General features: G+C 29.7%; 1 protein-coding gene across 8 annotated transcripts in view; it reads right to left on the reverse strand.

The window, feature by feature from the left end:
- Positions 1-15,748, reverse strand: part of LOC139769302 (uncharacterized) — a 132,998-nt gene that overhangs the window by 96,143 nt on the left and 21,107 nt on the right. For 6 of the 8 annotated variants that reach the window (XR_011717517.1, XR_011717521.1, XR_011717519.1 and 3 more), the window contains one exon: positions 11,339-15,640. The exons of 1 other annotated variant lie outside the window; for it this stretch is intronic. Coding sequence is in view for 1 of the 7 variants with exons in the window: in XM_071700245.1 (XP_071556346.1) it covers positions 1,957-2,234; positions 2,355-2,415; positions 2,654-3,889 (1,575 nt within the window). In the remaining 6 variants the exon portion in view is untranslated. Of the gene's footprint in view, positions 1-1,926; positions 2,235-2,354; positions 2,416-2,653; positions 3,890-11,338; positions 15,641-15,748 lie in introns of those variants that run through there. One more of the 8 variants, XM_071700245.1, reaches the window with a different exon arrangement.

Genomic DNA, 15,748 nt, shown 5'->3' on the forward strand with positions numbered 1-15,748 from the left:
ACAGTAATTAAAATAATCGCGTATGTAAATTTAAAGTTAAAGGTAAATTTACAAAACGTTTATGTAATAATATTTCTTTTATTTGTAATATTCTAAATTAAAATATTAGATTTACAAAAGTAGATAAATGTACAGAAATGTTTATGTATTAATACTTACCTATATACTTGTATTTAAATAAATTCTAACATAAAATTTAAAATTTAGAGACTATAAATTTACTAATACGTTTTGTAATATTGTTTTACGTATTTTTAATATTGCGGTTTTGAAGTATAAAATTCACAATCTAGGATAGACCGAGACGAATCGGATCACAGGGCGAATCGGATCAAAGTAAGAGTTGAGATCATATTTGTTACATTCATCAATATATCTAACCATGTAGAATACAAATAATTATTATTTGTATTTTACATAGTTAGATATATTAATGAATGTAACAAAAATACAATCTCAATTCTTACTTTGATCCGATTCGCCCTATGATTCGATTCGCCTCGGTCTATCTTATGCCAAAAACATATTTTTATTTTGAAAATATTAACATTATTAACATGTAAACCTTAAAATGATATACATAATATTAAACCTTAAAATTATATACATAATATTAAACCTTAAAATGATATACATAATATTAAACAAATATAAGTTACTGGTCTCAATAGATTTTGTATTCAATTAGATAAAGAATTGTTTAAATTTAAGACGATAAAATGTTTCTAAGAAAATTATCATTACTTCTGTAAAACAATGATTATTAATTATAATAAAGTTTTTAATTAGTTAATTGTATTAATTTCGTATTAATTTCATTTTTGTACACAAATATTTAATTAATATTCAATTAATATTTAACTAAAACAAATAAAATTAAAAATAATAATTATCGTTTTATATATAACCGACAGTTTATAATTTTATTATAAGAATTTTTTCGTCTAGAATTTAAACAATTATTTTTTTAATTAAATAAAATAGATGCAAAAATAATTTATCTTTGTTTTATGCTATGTAATGTGATGATATAAGCATTGTGATAATAATAAGCATGTATCTTACATTTATTTAAGTAACCCAATCAGCAATATTCTTTAAACATTTTTAAAATATTTAATAAATATATATTTATTAAATATATATATATTTTAAAAAAGTTTAAAAATATGATCTACTGATTGGAAAGGTGCAAATTTAATAGTGCAAACATATACGTAGACATATGTAGCCGTACTTGTAATAACAGTAGCCAATGATTTGGACCAAAAACAAAATAAAGTTTATTACAATTTTGTGTTACATAAAAATAATACTTATTACAGATATCGCAAAGTATTTAAGTCAGTCATATAAAATACAATGTAGAAACTAAAAATATAAACTTTAAATGATTCGCTTTATTATATATATATGTAATTAATATGAGAGTTAATAAAAGAATTAGGTTATCAATTTTAATTTTGTTTTATAACGTATAACCTGTTTTAATTAAGAACTTGTATTTTTGCGTGTTTATATTGTAATTTATATAAATATTTATGCACAACGCATAAATCGAAAAAAAAGTTGGTTTTTATACAATAGTACAAATATGATTGTACTATTGTTATAAAATTATTCTGTGTACATGATGTACAAAAATAAAAAAAAATATATATATATTATCAGTAGATATATATTATATATCTATAATAAAGAGGCATAAAATTTCATATGCATAAAAAGACATGAGATATAACATTATATATAAATAAATGTACAATATAATTTTGCCTCTTTATTGTAGATATATATCTATTGATAAATTGTATCTCGTATATAATATATAATATCGCGATATCGCGAACAATATTATTATAATATAGTCAAATAACTTTAATAAGAAATAATTTTAATAATAATGAAAGTAACAAAAGTAACTTATCCGACGTTCCGAATGAATCCGACGTTCCGTTATTTTAGATCTACATCTTCAATGTCTCTTAGTTTATTGAAAAGTGAAAGTACCTTCCGCTTGGTTGATGCCTTAAGAGATTTTGATCCATAGGAGGGATGAATATTTAACAAATATTTTTGTAGGAATTCTAGAGTACATGCGCAACTTGTTGGATATTCCATATTAAAAATGAAATAAGAAGATATTAGCATTTCTAATGCTTCATAAAAGCTGTGTGTCCTTTCAATCTGTGATTGCTCTATAAATAAATAAAATGTAGAACATGTCGTATCATCTGTAACAAAGTCATGAAAACGTAAAAATTAGAGAAACTTTTAATGTTGAATAATTATGAAATAAACGTTTATAAATTATAAATCTTCAATGTAGAATAGTTATAAAATAAAAAACATACCTAAAATAACAATGCATGGTGCAGAAATAGGCGCACTTAAATCTTCCAAAAGTGTACCTTCCTAGGAAATAGATAAATTTTAGTTAAAGTTTTAAAAGTTATGTCTGTATGATTTAAGAGAATATTGAAGGTTAAAAGTACATATATATAACATATAATATATATGTACATATGAAATACGACAAGTATAACACAATTGGTTAGTGACAATTGTCTACGTTATTAATATTTTTAAAATTTCGAAAAACGTCGATTTCAGCATTCTCTTAATACAAATAAATTTAATCTAAATAGCTTACAGGATATACTTTAAAAAGTACGCTAAAATCTTCTTTAAAATGTCTCATGATTATCTTTGTTGCTTTCAATTGTACTGAATCAGTTGAATCCATAATATCTTTGTATTTCTTAATACGCCCATAAGATAATATTTTTCCTTCTTTTTTAAACATGTTTTCTTCTAAAATACTTATAGAATGGCCCATTAATTTTTGGTAATGCCAGAACATGTATTCCTTTCGCAAAAGTATTGGCCATAAAGATTTTACATCTTGAATTGTTGGCGGTTTATGAACATTATTCAGGAACAATCTCTGAGCAGGATATGTTATTTCTAGATATGAAGAAATTTTATCTTTTTCGATATTGATTGTTGGAGAACCCTGTAGAGCAACTCGACGTAAAAATTGAACTTTGTCTTCAATCGTTTCTTCGGTTTCTGATTCAACATATTGCTCCGGTTGCCAATTGCTGCATCCAGCTTTGGCTGATAAAACTTTCCTTTGTTTCTTCAATGGTATATTCAACGTTTGACTTAAGCATCTCTTCATGTGTGGTCTATTAAGATAACTATTTCTATCGCGAAGTTTTAAATATAACGTATAAGTCCCATCTCCGAAACTTTCACCATTTTCATCCATATCTTTGAAAGTTTGAGGGTATTTATTGATAATCTTCTTAGCTATTATTTTAAAGGCTTTAGACGGAATAAATTGACTTAAATTTCTCATTTCCGAAATCGTGCGATTAACAACATTGTTTATTACGTGTTTGCTACGATTTCCTGTTTCCAATTCTTTGAGTACTGAAGACTCCAAGGCGCCCCAAGGTACATTAAAATTTGTCCACATTTCTTCATCATGTGCTTGAATTGTAGTATTTAATGGATTTATTGGCGATGAAGTATCTCTCGAAGTAGATGCAAATGAAGAGTCGGAGGTACATTCACTTATAGTCGTAATTAAGGACGGATTGTCTTCCAAATTAAGAACCATACTATGTATTTCTGTTTCATTGGGCGATAACCAAGATTCTCCTTGTTGTAATAATATAAATGTTTCGCGAGAACAAAATTTTAAAACATCATCATCGTTTACAACTGTACCATCCTTTTCCATGACGAGAGTACAACCAATAATGCCGAGTTTGGTATTACTTTTTGTAATGAGCTGAGATAACATATTCTCAGATTCATTAAGTATGAGTGACGCTTTTTGTTGTCTATTAGCAGACCAAACTTTAAATAAAAACGTCATCTATAAAAACAAAAAAGATGTATATTTTAGGAGGAGCAATTAAAATATTTCAAGTTTATCTCTGAGAAAACATGTGTGTTAAATAAAACTATTTGCATTTAAAATATTTAAATTTAAAAAATCTTTGATTCTTTACTTTATATCTCTAAAGTTCATCTTTCTAACATCCCGTTTTTTCTCCTTAACAACTAAACTATAATTTTTATGTAAAAATTTTTTTATATATATTTTTTCAGAGATAACAATTAGTAATACTTGAAATGATCCACTGTTTGTATATATAATATTAATGTTTATAATATTATTTATAATATTAATTTATATTATATTTAAGTATAATTTATAATACAATATTATTTATTGCACACATGTTTTTTCAAAGATAAATAATATACATATAATTAATAATATATATATATATACTATATATATATATATATATATTTACACTTTGAACTTTAAACCTTAATATCGTCTAAATGGTTATATTTATGAAAAAAATATAAGAGACCTTTTTTGTAGATCGTTAAATTTTCTACAAAAATATGTATCGATTATTTCATAATTTTTGATAGTCGATATGATACAAAATTCATAAGAAGCAAAAATAAGTTTTATAAAATTTATCAAACTTTAACTTTGAATATCTTTTGAACGGTTGAATTTATGAAAAAATGATAAGAGATCTTTTGTAGGAATATTTTATATTCCTGCTATATGAACAAATTATAAGTTATACTTATAGAATATTAATTTACATTTTATCCAAATTAATTCTTTAATAGCCCAAAGTATACAATAATTTGTTTACATCGTGTAAACCATAAATTTAAAAAAATTAAATTAATTGCATTAATTTTTTAAATGCATGTATTTTGCGAGCTCATAAATTAGTAAACGATATTTAGTCGCAAAATAATTAATTTTATTCATTTTAAATACAGTTCTCTTAAGCCGAGAAGATGGGGTGGTTTTCTTGCGAAGGGGTTGTAGCTCAATAATCGAAATGCATGCATTTTGCGAGCCCATAAATTAGTAAACGATATTTAGTCGCAAAATAATTAATTTTATTCATTTTAAGTACAGTTCTCTCTTAAGCCGGGAAGATGGGGTGGTTTTCTTGCGAAGGGGTTGCAGCTCAATAATCGAAATGCATGTATTTTGCGAGCTCATAAATTAGTAAAAGATATTTAGTCGCAAAATAATTAATTTTATTCATTTTAAGTACAGTTCTCTCTTAAGCCGAGAAGATGGGGTGGTTTCTTGCGAACGGGTTGTAGCTCAATAATCGAAATGCATGCATTTTGCGAGCTCATAAATTAGTAAACGATATTTAGTCGCAAAATAATTAATTTTATTCATTTTAAGTACAGTTCTCTCTTAAGTCGGGAAGATGGGGTGGTTTTCTTGCGAAGGGGTTGTAGCTCAATAATCGAAATGCGCGTATTTTAAGAGTTTATTCTTAGAATTTATACGCTATACGAATTATATCCGCGATACAATATATTTTAATTTTTCTCAACATTTTTCTCTTGAGTTGAATCAATTAAAGGGTTGTTTGGGGGTTAAGGGGATGAGCTCAAAAATCGAAACTATATCACTTCGAAAGCTCATAAATAGCTCCTAATTCTGCCGCAAAGAACGATTCAATATCTCTATTTTTAAGTAGTAGGGGGGCTGAGTCAACGTTGACTCGGCCCCCCACAAAAAATATTAAATTCCTGCTCAGTGTGACGAGCTCAAAATTGTTAATCTGCGGGATATGAAAGCTCATAAATAGCTTGTAATTTTGCGCTATTGGTTTTTTAATTTCTGCAAAGTGGGGGGGCCAGCTCAACAGGGGTTGCATATTGATAATATTCTTGTCATTGTTTTCTGTCTTTCGCTCTCTTTCTCACTTAATTTTACTATCGACCAATTCAATGATGCCTTATTGTCACGAATCAGAATGCCTGCTGGCACCTGTTTATCGTAAAAATATCTTCTATCAAAATCTGTATCGTCAATCTACAATGATTATTAAAATTTCATTAAAAGCGTTCTTTACTTTTACGAAATATTATTTTTATTTTAAATAATAATGATATTCGTAAAGGTTAATTTAAAGATTTATCAAATATTATAATATCGTGTGACATTTAATAACGACTAAAAATGGCGCGAAGTTTTAAATATATGGCATAATCAAGGACGTTTATTTAAGACGCGTTTTAATAATGTAATTATAAAAACCGGTTCAGAGAGTATTTTACGTTACGTAATTCCGCGCCTGCAGGCATCCTGAGGAGCGTTGATGATTTATGATTCTCGAAACGTGTCCCATAAAAATATAGCTAAAATGACGAAGAGCTATGAAATTATCACTTGCGGCGAGAGAGCAGCGTCGACAATTCGCCTTTCGATTATAAAGACACGTAGTCAAGTTTCGCGAAAGAAAGTTATTGTCTTGCCAAGTAAGATCGCGACGATGAGCTCTGTTTTACGCTACGCCACTAAAAGCTATTGTAGTAAAAAATGTCACAACTATACTTCCTAATTTAAGTTATCTAATTTTTCGAAGTGGGACGGACGAATGGCCGAGCTGCCTCTTAAATACGATACTGCGGTAACTAAAACTATAGGGAATTAGGATGACCCTTCAATTAGGCGAGATCTCGTTTTATGAATATTCGGTAAAAAACACAGTTTTTTTGGTCCTAGAACAACTCTGCTACGGATATGTGCAACGGTAGACCGAGGACTACCTTCCGCTCTTAAAAAACGAAGTTCTAAAGATGCAAGATACACAATAAAAATATCGCTGTTACATTCGAATAAAAAAGACTTTTCGCCGGGATAATTAAGAGCAAAGGGAAAAGCGAGTCCTAGAGTAAAATTAAAATCGAAATTTCATCTATTGTTATTCGTATACGAAAGAAATCGAGACTTAAATATATATCATATCTTGAAGAGGAACAGGCGCGCCCAAAGATCGAACAACGTGCACACCGTTTAATCCTGCCAAGAGAAACACATCGAGCGAAACCTCTCTTTCTTTCTTGTTTATTATAATTATACGTCTATAAGTTCATGCGATTTTCAACATCGATGAAATAAAAAAGTTTGCTAGGAGAAAGAGAAAATAGCGATATTTTGATACAGGAAAAATATCGCTATTTTCTCTTTCTCCTAGCAAACAAATTTGAAATAACATTTTAATATTACAGTAGAGTTTCTTTATATACTTTTAAAATGTTCAAATTTGTTTTCAAATTCGTATCCTGTTTGAAAATTAATGCGAATTTTTATAAAATGCAAACGGCATTCGTTTGTCCACGATTTGTCCAACCAAAATTTTCGTTTGTCCACCCTTCAAAGAAAAAATTTGCATTTCGGGGTGCCAGCCTCACAGAGCTTAATATTTGTCTCTTATACTTAATCTAATTTTATTTACCAAATGGAAGTATCATTATTATTCTGATTCTGTCAACTGCGCTATTATTTTACGTAATTGCAAGATACATGAACTGATATTGTTATAATTATATTGGGTCTCTGCTTATCAGGAGGAGCTTTTGTAAATATACTGAGATAACTAAATCCCTGTTACCCGCTCACCTCGGTTACATCCTAATTGCTTATTTTCATACTATTTTATACATACTCAATAAAAAGAGATTACCAAAAACTCGGACCGGACGAAAATATAGGTTCCGTTTCGATTTTCTAGCTCACAAAAGTATCGGTATTGCGCAAATTACAGTTTTTTCGGTTCTGGTTTATTAAAATTTTCTTATTGAAATTTTTATTAAATTAAATTGTTTATATAATAAATGATGATATTTCGATGTAGATGTCATTTCTTCATTGTTTTCTATTTTTCATCTTCAAAAGAATTAAGCAGTCGTTAAGTCATTACATGAAGATGTAATTTTCTATTTTTCATCTTGTAATGAATTTTAACGGTACCGGTTTCGATTATGGTCCTACAGGCTTCACAAAATTTCCATACGGTTTACGGTTTCGGTCCGACAAAAATACCGGTTACGGTACGGTTTTCGGTTTCGATCCGGTCCAGGTACCTGGTTCCTACTTACGAGATTTAATTTGTAAAGTTCATTTTTTTAAATTTTTAATAAATTAATAATGTCAGGTTATTAATTTATTTTAATTTTATATCGCCCGAGCGTCGTGTACTTAGAGAGAATGCAGTGAGTCACTGTGTAAAATTTCCAAGTTCCGCATTGTGTAAAATATTTATTCATCATTTATTTATGAAAAATATTTTACACAATCATTTTACATCATTTTACACAATTATTTTACAGAATAAATATTTTCTTGTACAACATCTTCCAACGATGTTGGACGGGCCGAAGAGGACACTCTTCAAATTTTGGTTTATGTCGATGTTATAATGTGTTTATTATAACACTTCACGTAAGTCTAAACCAGGAGTTTGTATGCTCTAATTTCATTTCTTAAAGTTTCTAATTTTTTGCTGGGGATGAGATTCCTAAATTCGACATTTTGTAGAAATTTTGCTAGTTTTGTTAAATGTCCATTTAGGTTTAACTCTTCTAGACAGTCTAGATTTTTGAGATGCGAAAATCCTTGTAGGTGATCACAATACATTGAAAGTACTGGATAGTGATGTTATGTATTGTGTCAATTTTTTTGCATAAGGCCAAATTCTGCTTTTCTTTTCTGCCAATTTACTTCTTTGGTTTTATTGGGTTTTATGGATGGTTTTATAGATTTTTTTATTCTCTATTAATTTTTAAAAGTGTAGGTTTTGTTTTTGGAGAGGTTTTTTGCGAGCTCCTCATGCTCTTCATTCTGTCTAGTCGGTCTGCAGATAGGGAACTTTTGTTTTTGGTAAAAAAAATAAACCAGCAAAAAGGATCGATTTCTTTACATTCATAGTTTTGCCAGTCTTTGTTTTTATTTTTATAACTAAAACTTTAAACAATAATGGATCAGTTATAAAAATAAAAAAAATCCTTTAAATTTAGATGATCACCTGTGTGAAGCATTCCATTTTTGAAATTTTAAAATTCTAAAAGGTTCTAGTTGTTCTAAACATTGTTACAAAGTATTAGTTTGGTCCAAAACTTCAAGATATTGATTTTTAAATAAATTATTTCTTCTTCATAAATCATTTGCAGGCATTATTTTGTCTTTTTGTTGGCTGCTGAAAACGTAGACGACTTAAGTATCTTTTCCAATTCGCAGCAAAAACTGAAATTCTTGATAGTCCATACAAATGAGAATTTCCTCATTTGTAAATTTGTACAACATTTTCCAACGATATTGGACTCAACATTTCTCGCTTATTCTCCATTGGAGACAGTTCTTCCGCGACGGTACGTCGTCGCCACCGTTAACGCGGAGTTCTCGGCTCAGGGACCAGGAGCCTTAATCACCGATGTTTGGGAATCGAATCGTTATTTATTACACGCTCTGGGATACATCCCCTAAAGCGCGGAGAAGTGAGATTACTTTGGTCAATTCTAAAATTTTTTTTTTCTGTTAAAAGCTAGATTATTATCAAGAGCTGCATCGTGTATTAATCGTTTTCCTGTCAATGTTATTGATATTTCGCTTATGCCTAAGAGTGGTGTAGTGTGTTTCTTCGAGAGGTACCGGAAAATTATCTATGTGTTTATGTTCTCTAAGCGTGTTAAACAATTCTTTGGGTGATAAAATATACATGGCTTAACAGTCCCGTGTTTTCCGTCAAAAATTAATTATTTCGTTTTCCTAATTTTATTGGTTAATTTTCACAATTTGTCGTCTAGATCTAGAGAAGTCCTTCGTCTATCCAAATATTTGCTTCATTAATTTGCGATAGATTTTTAAGACGAATTAAATTGTTCGTTTAAATTAAATATAATTATTACATAATTTTTAATAGATTACATAATAAATATTGCATTTCTACAATATTTATAATAAAGTATAAAGCTTTTTGTCATTTTTTATTTCATCTAATTCCGCTGTTGCGCACCGGTCGGTGAGTGATAAGTAAACTTTTTTATTTAAGTAATACAAATAATTCCAAAGAAGATATCCAGTAGCATAACGTATAGACTTATCGCTCAGTGTTTCGAGATAGATAGTGTCGTCGTTGTCAAGTTGTTTAATTTTGAATTTTTCTTTTCTTCTCATTGGGATGACTTTGGAGAGCCAGCAGGAGAAATATTGAAACAACTAGTTTCAGATTCCATTTCGTTTACCTGTAAGGTGAGGTAAGGTTTAATAAAGGTAAAGTTAATAAAAGGTTTAATATCACTTCTGATATTATTTTATTTCCGTATTTTCTGTAACATGATACGTTATAAATTTATTGTGTCGTACCACAGGGAACGGACCTTTCCATTGTGGTTCGAATGATTTTGCATTGAAGTTTTTTACAAGCACCAAATCATTATTCTCGATAGGTGTATAGGATTTGATAGGAAGGTTAGAGTCTTGGTAATCTCGAATGCTCCTCCTCTAATTTATTTTTCTGTTGAAGATGCAAGTCTTCTATTTGTTTCTGCAGGGTTAATCTTTCGTCTTTTTCACTGAAGATGTGATTCGGTTCCCTACCAAATTGTAACTCGTAGGGAGTGTAACCCGTATTTTTGTTAATCGTCTGTGGTTGGTATGACAGTATGTGTGATAGTAACCTGGATCGATGAATGCTACTTCTTGAACAAAAGAGAGCATGAGTAGATCTGGGTCGAATCCGTCTAAAAAAGTATTTTAGATTAGCATTATCGAGCTCTCTCACTTTAGCGGAAAACCAAGTGCTTTCAGGTCCTACTTTATTTAATCCTATCAATCTAATAATTGAGGATATCTTGTTAAAACGTGACAAAGTACCCAGTAAGGAACCTATGTGAGAGCACTCAAATAAGGAGTGCAATAAAGTAGTGTTCAACGGCCTGATTTTTATGAGTTCATTACAAGGGGTTATTCACTCGTCTTTTGGGTGTACCACAGATTACAAATGACTACTGATTTCAACTGATTTCAAGTGATTTTAACTGATTTCAACTGATTTCAACTGACATCAACTGATTTCATCCGATTTTATATGACCAACCGATTTCAAATGATTTCAAATGATTTCACAAGTGATTTCAACTGATTCCAAGTAACTTTATTATGATTTCAAATAATTTCATTATGATTTTAAGCGATTTCATTATGATTTCTAGTAATATAAATATTATTTTAGGTGATTTAAATTACTTTGACGTATAACTAATTACTTTCTCTACATTTTTTCTTATTCCTAATTTTATTTCTATAATTAACATCTATTGAGATATATTTGAAATAGGTTGAGCTATTTAGTAATTAAAATTTAATTATATATTTTTTAATTTGCTTGTTATATCAAACATTTATATCACTTTTTTAAATATAAATAGAATACTTTAAAATAGGAAAGGGAAAAACATAATAAATGACAATATATACAAGGTATATTTACTTATTTACTGATTATAAATATCTGTTAATATTTTCGTAGACGTTCTCATTAATACTTTTATAAATATCTGTTTTTTGCTTTATCAAGCAATAACTTTTATAAATAAAAAACAAAATTACACTTTAAGGTACATTTTCAACGCAACTTAAATCTATCATATATAAAACGTTACGAACACAACATGGAAATACGGATGTACTTATAATAATTAGATACATAATGTTTAAACTTATTGTTAGCTGTTTTTGCATATATATACTAAGTTTCAGTCTCGAATTGCACAACGCAAAGTATTAAAATATATAAGATATAATTACTGATTAGAAATACTTTTTAATATTGTCGTAAATGTTCTCACTAAGCTTTAACCCTGATAACATAAAAGAAGGACGTGAAATTGTAAGAACATAGTTTTTAATATTAATATACTCTTGAGTATTCATAGGCACAAAAATTAACTGTCTGTCTCTGTCGATTTTATACCAATGACAAAGGACACCTATATCTTTACTGTTTCCTTCTGTTTTTGCAAAACTCTTTGAATATTCGATAGATTTCCACGTTTTGCCATTTGTATATGCGAAACTAAGAATATGACCAATATAGCACTTTTTATTATTTAATCTTTTAAATAAGCACCAATCACCGATAAATATTTCATCACATTTTTTGTACTCATCATTCCCTTGTGCAAAACGCGATTTTTGTATATATGTAGTTAATTCAGATTCTCTAACACGTTGTAATCTGTCGCTGCTTAATTTGCACGAGTTTTTACTTAGAAGCCAACATATTGATGATTTCCTTACTATTAATTCCTTGCCATAGGAATCGGTTACGATCGTGAAAGGACTGTCAGGCTTAATTTCTGTTGTTATTTTGTCGAAATTAGTTAGTTCTAAACTACCCTGAACGCACGAAAGTGTCGTTAAGTCTTCCAATAAATCAAACTCTTCATTATCTTCAGTCTCATTTACTGAATTTATTTCATTAGAATTGGACGATAAAGATACATTATTATCTTCTTCTGTACAAGATGAATCTACAGTTGAATCATCAGAATCAATAATATGAATGTCATGTATGATCCTATTTTCTGCATCCGATATGGGTACTGTCATACCTAGTAATGATACCGTGATGAAAGCATCTTGTTTTGCTGATTCAATAGTATATTCCATTTCATTCAAAGAGGGAAGTTCAAATGTTGATTTATTGGAAAATAAACTTGATTTTTGAGCGCGTGGAAATTTATATCCTTCAGTTGATACGTTAGAATTACTTGTTGATATGTCACTTTGAAGTTGGATACGTCTAACTCTGTGGATAGCCTCTAAAACACTACAATTCACTATAGTTGAAAATGTAGAACTTGTTGAACGCAAATGCCTAAAGAAATCTTCACACGGTTGACTGCTGAATTGCCAGGGTAAAAATAGTTCGGGAGAATCAATTTCTTTCAGTAACTTTATAACATCTATCAAACTTTGTGCGTTTATCTCGATACATAGATACGCATTTAAAGTTATAAAATTATCAGTTATGGAATATTGTGAATTTGCGTGTAGCCAAGCTCTCCATAAGTGTAGAAAAAAAACACAATTCCATATATTATAAATTCGTTCTAATGGGCTTAATGTTTTGCTTAAAAATGCACTCAAACACAAGCGGATAACGTATAAATACGTTATAGTTCCTTCACTTTCCGAAACATGTTTTTTTAATAGCTCGGAGACTTTAGAATCTGATATTTTTAATACTGAAGGAAAGTTCATTTTATCTTTTAGGGATAAATCTTTTCGAGTTAAACAATGTTTGTCCTTTGGAACTGTGTCTATCAGAATATGCAAGTGACTAGCTGAGACTAAATAATTTCCCATTGGCAATACAATGGAGTTTTTCAGCATTCTTGTTTTGAGCTTGGTGCCAATATGCACAGTATCCTGTATACAAATAGTTTGTGGTAATGACTCCAAAGTGCATTGTAATGCAGGAGGAACTTGACTAGTTTCACAAGAATTTGTTTGTTTAAAAACACCAGTATTTGTTTCAATTCGCATTGCTCGCAATAACCGAGGATCACCATCAGAAGACATACCTAGAACTCTTATACCTGCATCCTTTAAATATTTAACAGTGTAAGACCATCGCTTAATAACATCATCAGCTTTGAATTTATTGTCAGTACTGTATAAACACAAACAAAAAGAAGGTGCCTGATATACGAGCGGTTGTGCAATTATTACATATAATAAAGTGGCAGGACTATTAGTACTGAAGTATTCTTCTATCTTTTTAGCACAAGTAGCTGTAAATGAGTGTGTTACAGGCATTCCATCATTGTTCAACGGTAAAGGAAAACCAACGAGTTGATTCGATTTAGAGTCATATTGAATACGACCGGTTATTCGGGTTGCATCTTCACTTAACCATACATAAAATGGTAGTTTTCTCATGTGTAAAAACTTTTCTAATTCCGTAACTCGCATATCACCTTCTATTATTAAACAACCCGAATTATCTAACGTACGACTTACTGTACTCAAAGAAGGTAAGGGCAAGTTCGCAGATAATGTTTCATACAACATTCGACCACCGATAACAAATAAATAAGTTGCGAAAAGCTTAAGTGTATCGTCGTATCGCTGTCCCCCCTTCTTTTTGCTTGTGTTAGAAAGAGCAGTGTTCATTAATTTTTTTAAAAATGAGGTTTGCGTTTTATTCGACTCATATATATCATGGTTTGCAGTAGAATTATCTGAGTGTTTTTCCAGAAAATGTTTAATAGAAAGATTTAATTCTTTATTTCGATTAATTTCAACATCTAAACGATTGAGCACAGGAAAGTAACATGAAATTCGCGGTTGAGTTTCATCTACAGAAGAGAACAATTTACGCATGTTTCTTTCTGATCGCGATCGAGAATTATTAGTAGTACGAACATTTTTTAGAGAAATTGTTTTTTCGAGATGATTCGTTCGATAATCATCTCGATCTACCATTCCCCCCAAACACAAGGAATTTTATTAAGCTCTTCGTTATACGAACCATCTACATCCTTGCTGATGTTATTTAGTGATTTAGACGTTGATGGTAAAGATTCATGGGTTTTTGGATTTTCAACTGTTTTATTAGACGCGGAAAATGATTCAGTCAATCGTTTAGATTCCTCCATGCCTACAGTTTTGACAATAGATTCTGAGTCTTGTTCAAGCTTATCCTCATTTGTCGTTTTATCTGAAGATTCTGAATGACGTCCAGAATCCAAAGTAGAGTCATGCATCGGATTATTAGTTAAATCAATTAAAAATGTATCGGTAATATTTACGGGCCTTGTTACGGACGAAAACACCAACTCGTTATTAACAATAGTCCCTTCTGCAATCACAGCTAATGTAGAATCATCAGTATGTTGACTTTCGTTAGATATATCGCTGGATATCTTAAAAGATTCCTTAATTGACTTAACATTACTTAAAGCCGCCTTTTTCTGTCTAGCAGATTTTTTATGAGTATCGATATGACGAGAAAAATTTGAAATTATCCATCTGCTTCCAACTTTTGTAAATTTAACAAGTATTGAACATAACGGGCATGTTACACAAGCAGAATATGTAAATGCTTTGGAAAGACCATTTTCGTCATAACTATCTTTTACGGATATCTTTACTTCTGTAGAGCACTTTAATTTCTCCCGTATGTCTTCGCTTACGTTCTCATTTGATGTATACTTTTTATTTAAGTTTTTAATAAGCGTCTCTACTTTCTTTCTTTCAGTTTCAAGATTAACATTTGAACTTTGATCGCTTTGAAGTGGTGACACATTTTTTTGTAAATTTGATTTGTCAACTGCGAGTTTCGCTTTCTTTAGAGATGGCTCATCGAGAGAAACTTGAGATGGCTTTGACAATCTCCAGATATCTGGTGGCATTTCTTTAACTATTTCAACTAATGCCAGTATCAATTGCTTGTCACCTATCATGAATCGAAATTTTTCTGGCCTTTTCTCAAATAAACCAAAGTACGCTTTTAAATCTGCATTCGGTTCAATAAAATCTTGCATTTCATTTTTTGCAAAATCTTCTAGTTCATTTATTATTGATTCAGTGATTTTTTTGAAAGATATTGGATTATCAAAATTGTTAAAATGCATAATGTTTTTGATGTAGTTAGGAATAAAAACTCCATGTGTTGTTTCCAGAATATCCCAAAAGTTTTCAACAAAATTATCCTGACGAGCCATTTTGCAATCAATTTTCTTAAACTGAAGTAACCCAGTAAAATCTCTGTAATGCAAAAAAAACAATTAACTATTTTAAAAATTATTTTTTTATAAAAAAATTTATTGTAATATAATAAAAACCATTTTGTTTTTAATACAACGTATGAATATT

The sequence above is a fragment of the Temnothorax nylanderi genome, unplaced genomic scaffold, assembly GCF_030848795.1.
Source record: "Temnothorax nylanderi isolate EJ_2023f unplaced genomic scaffold, tnyl_v1.0 TNYL_tig0021_pilon, whole genome shotgun sequence".
NCBI classification, from domain to species: Eukaryota; Metazoa; Arthropoda; class Insecta; order Hymenoptera; family Formicidae; genus Temnothorax; species Temnothorax nylanderi.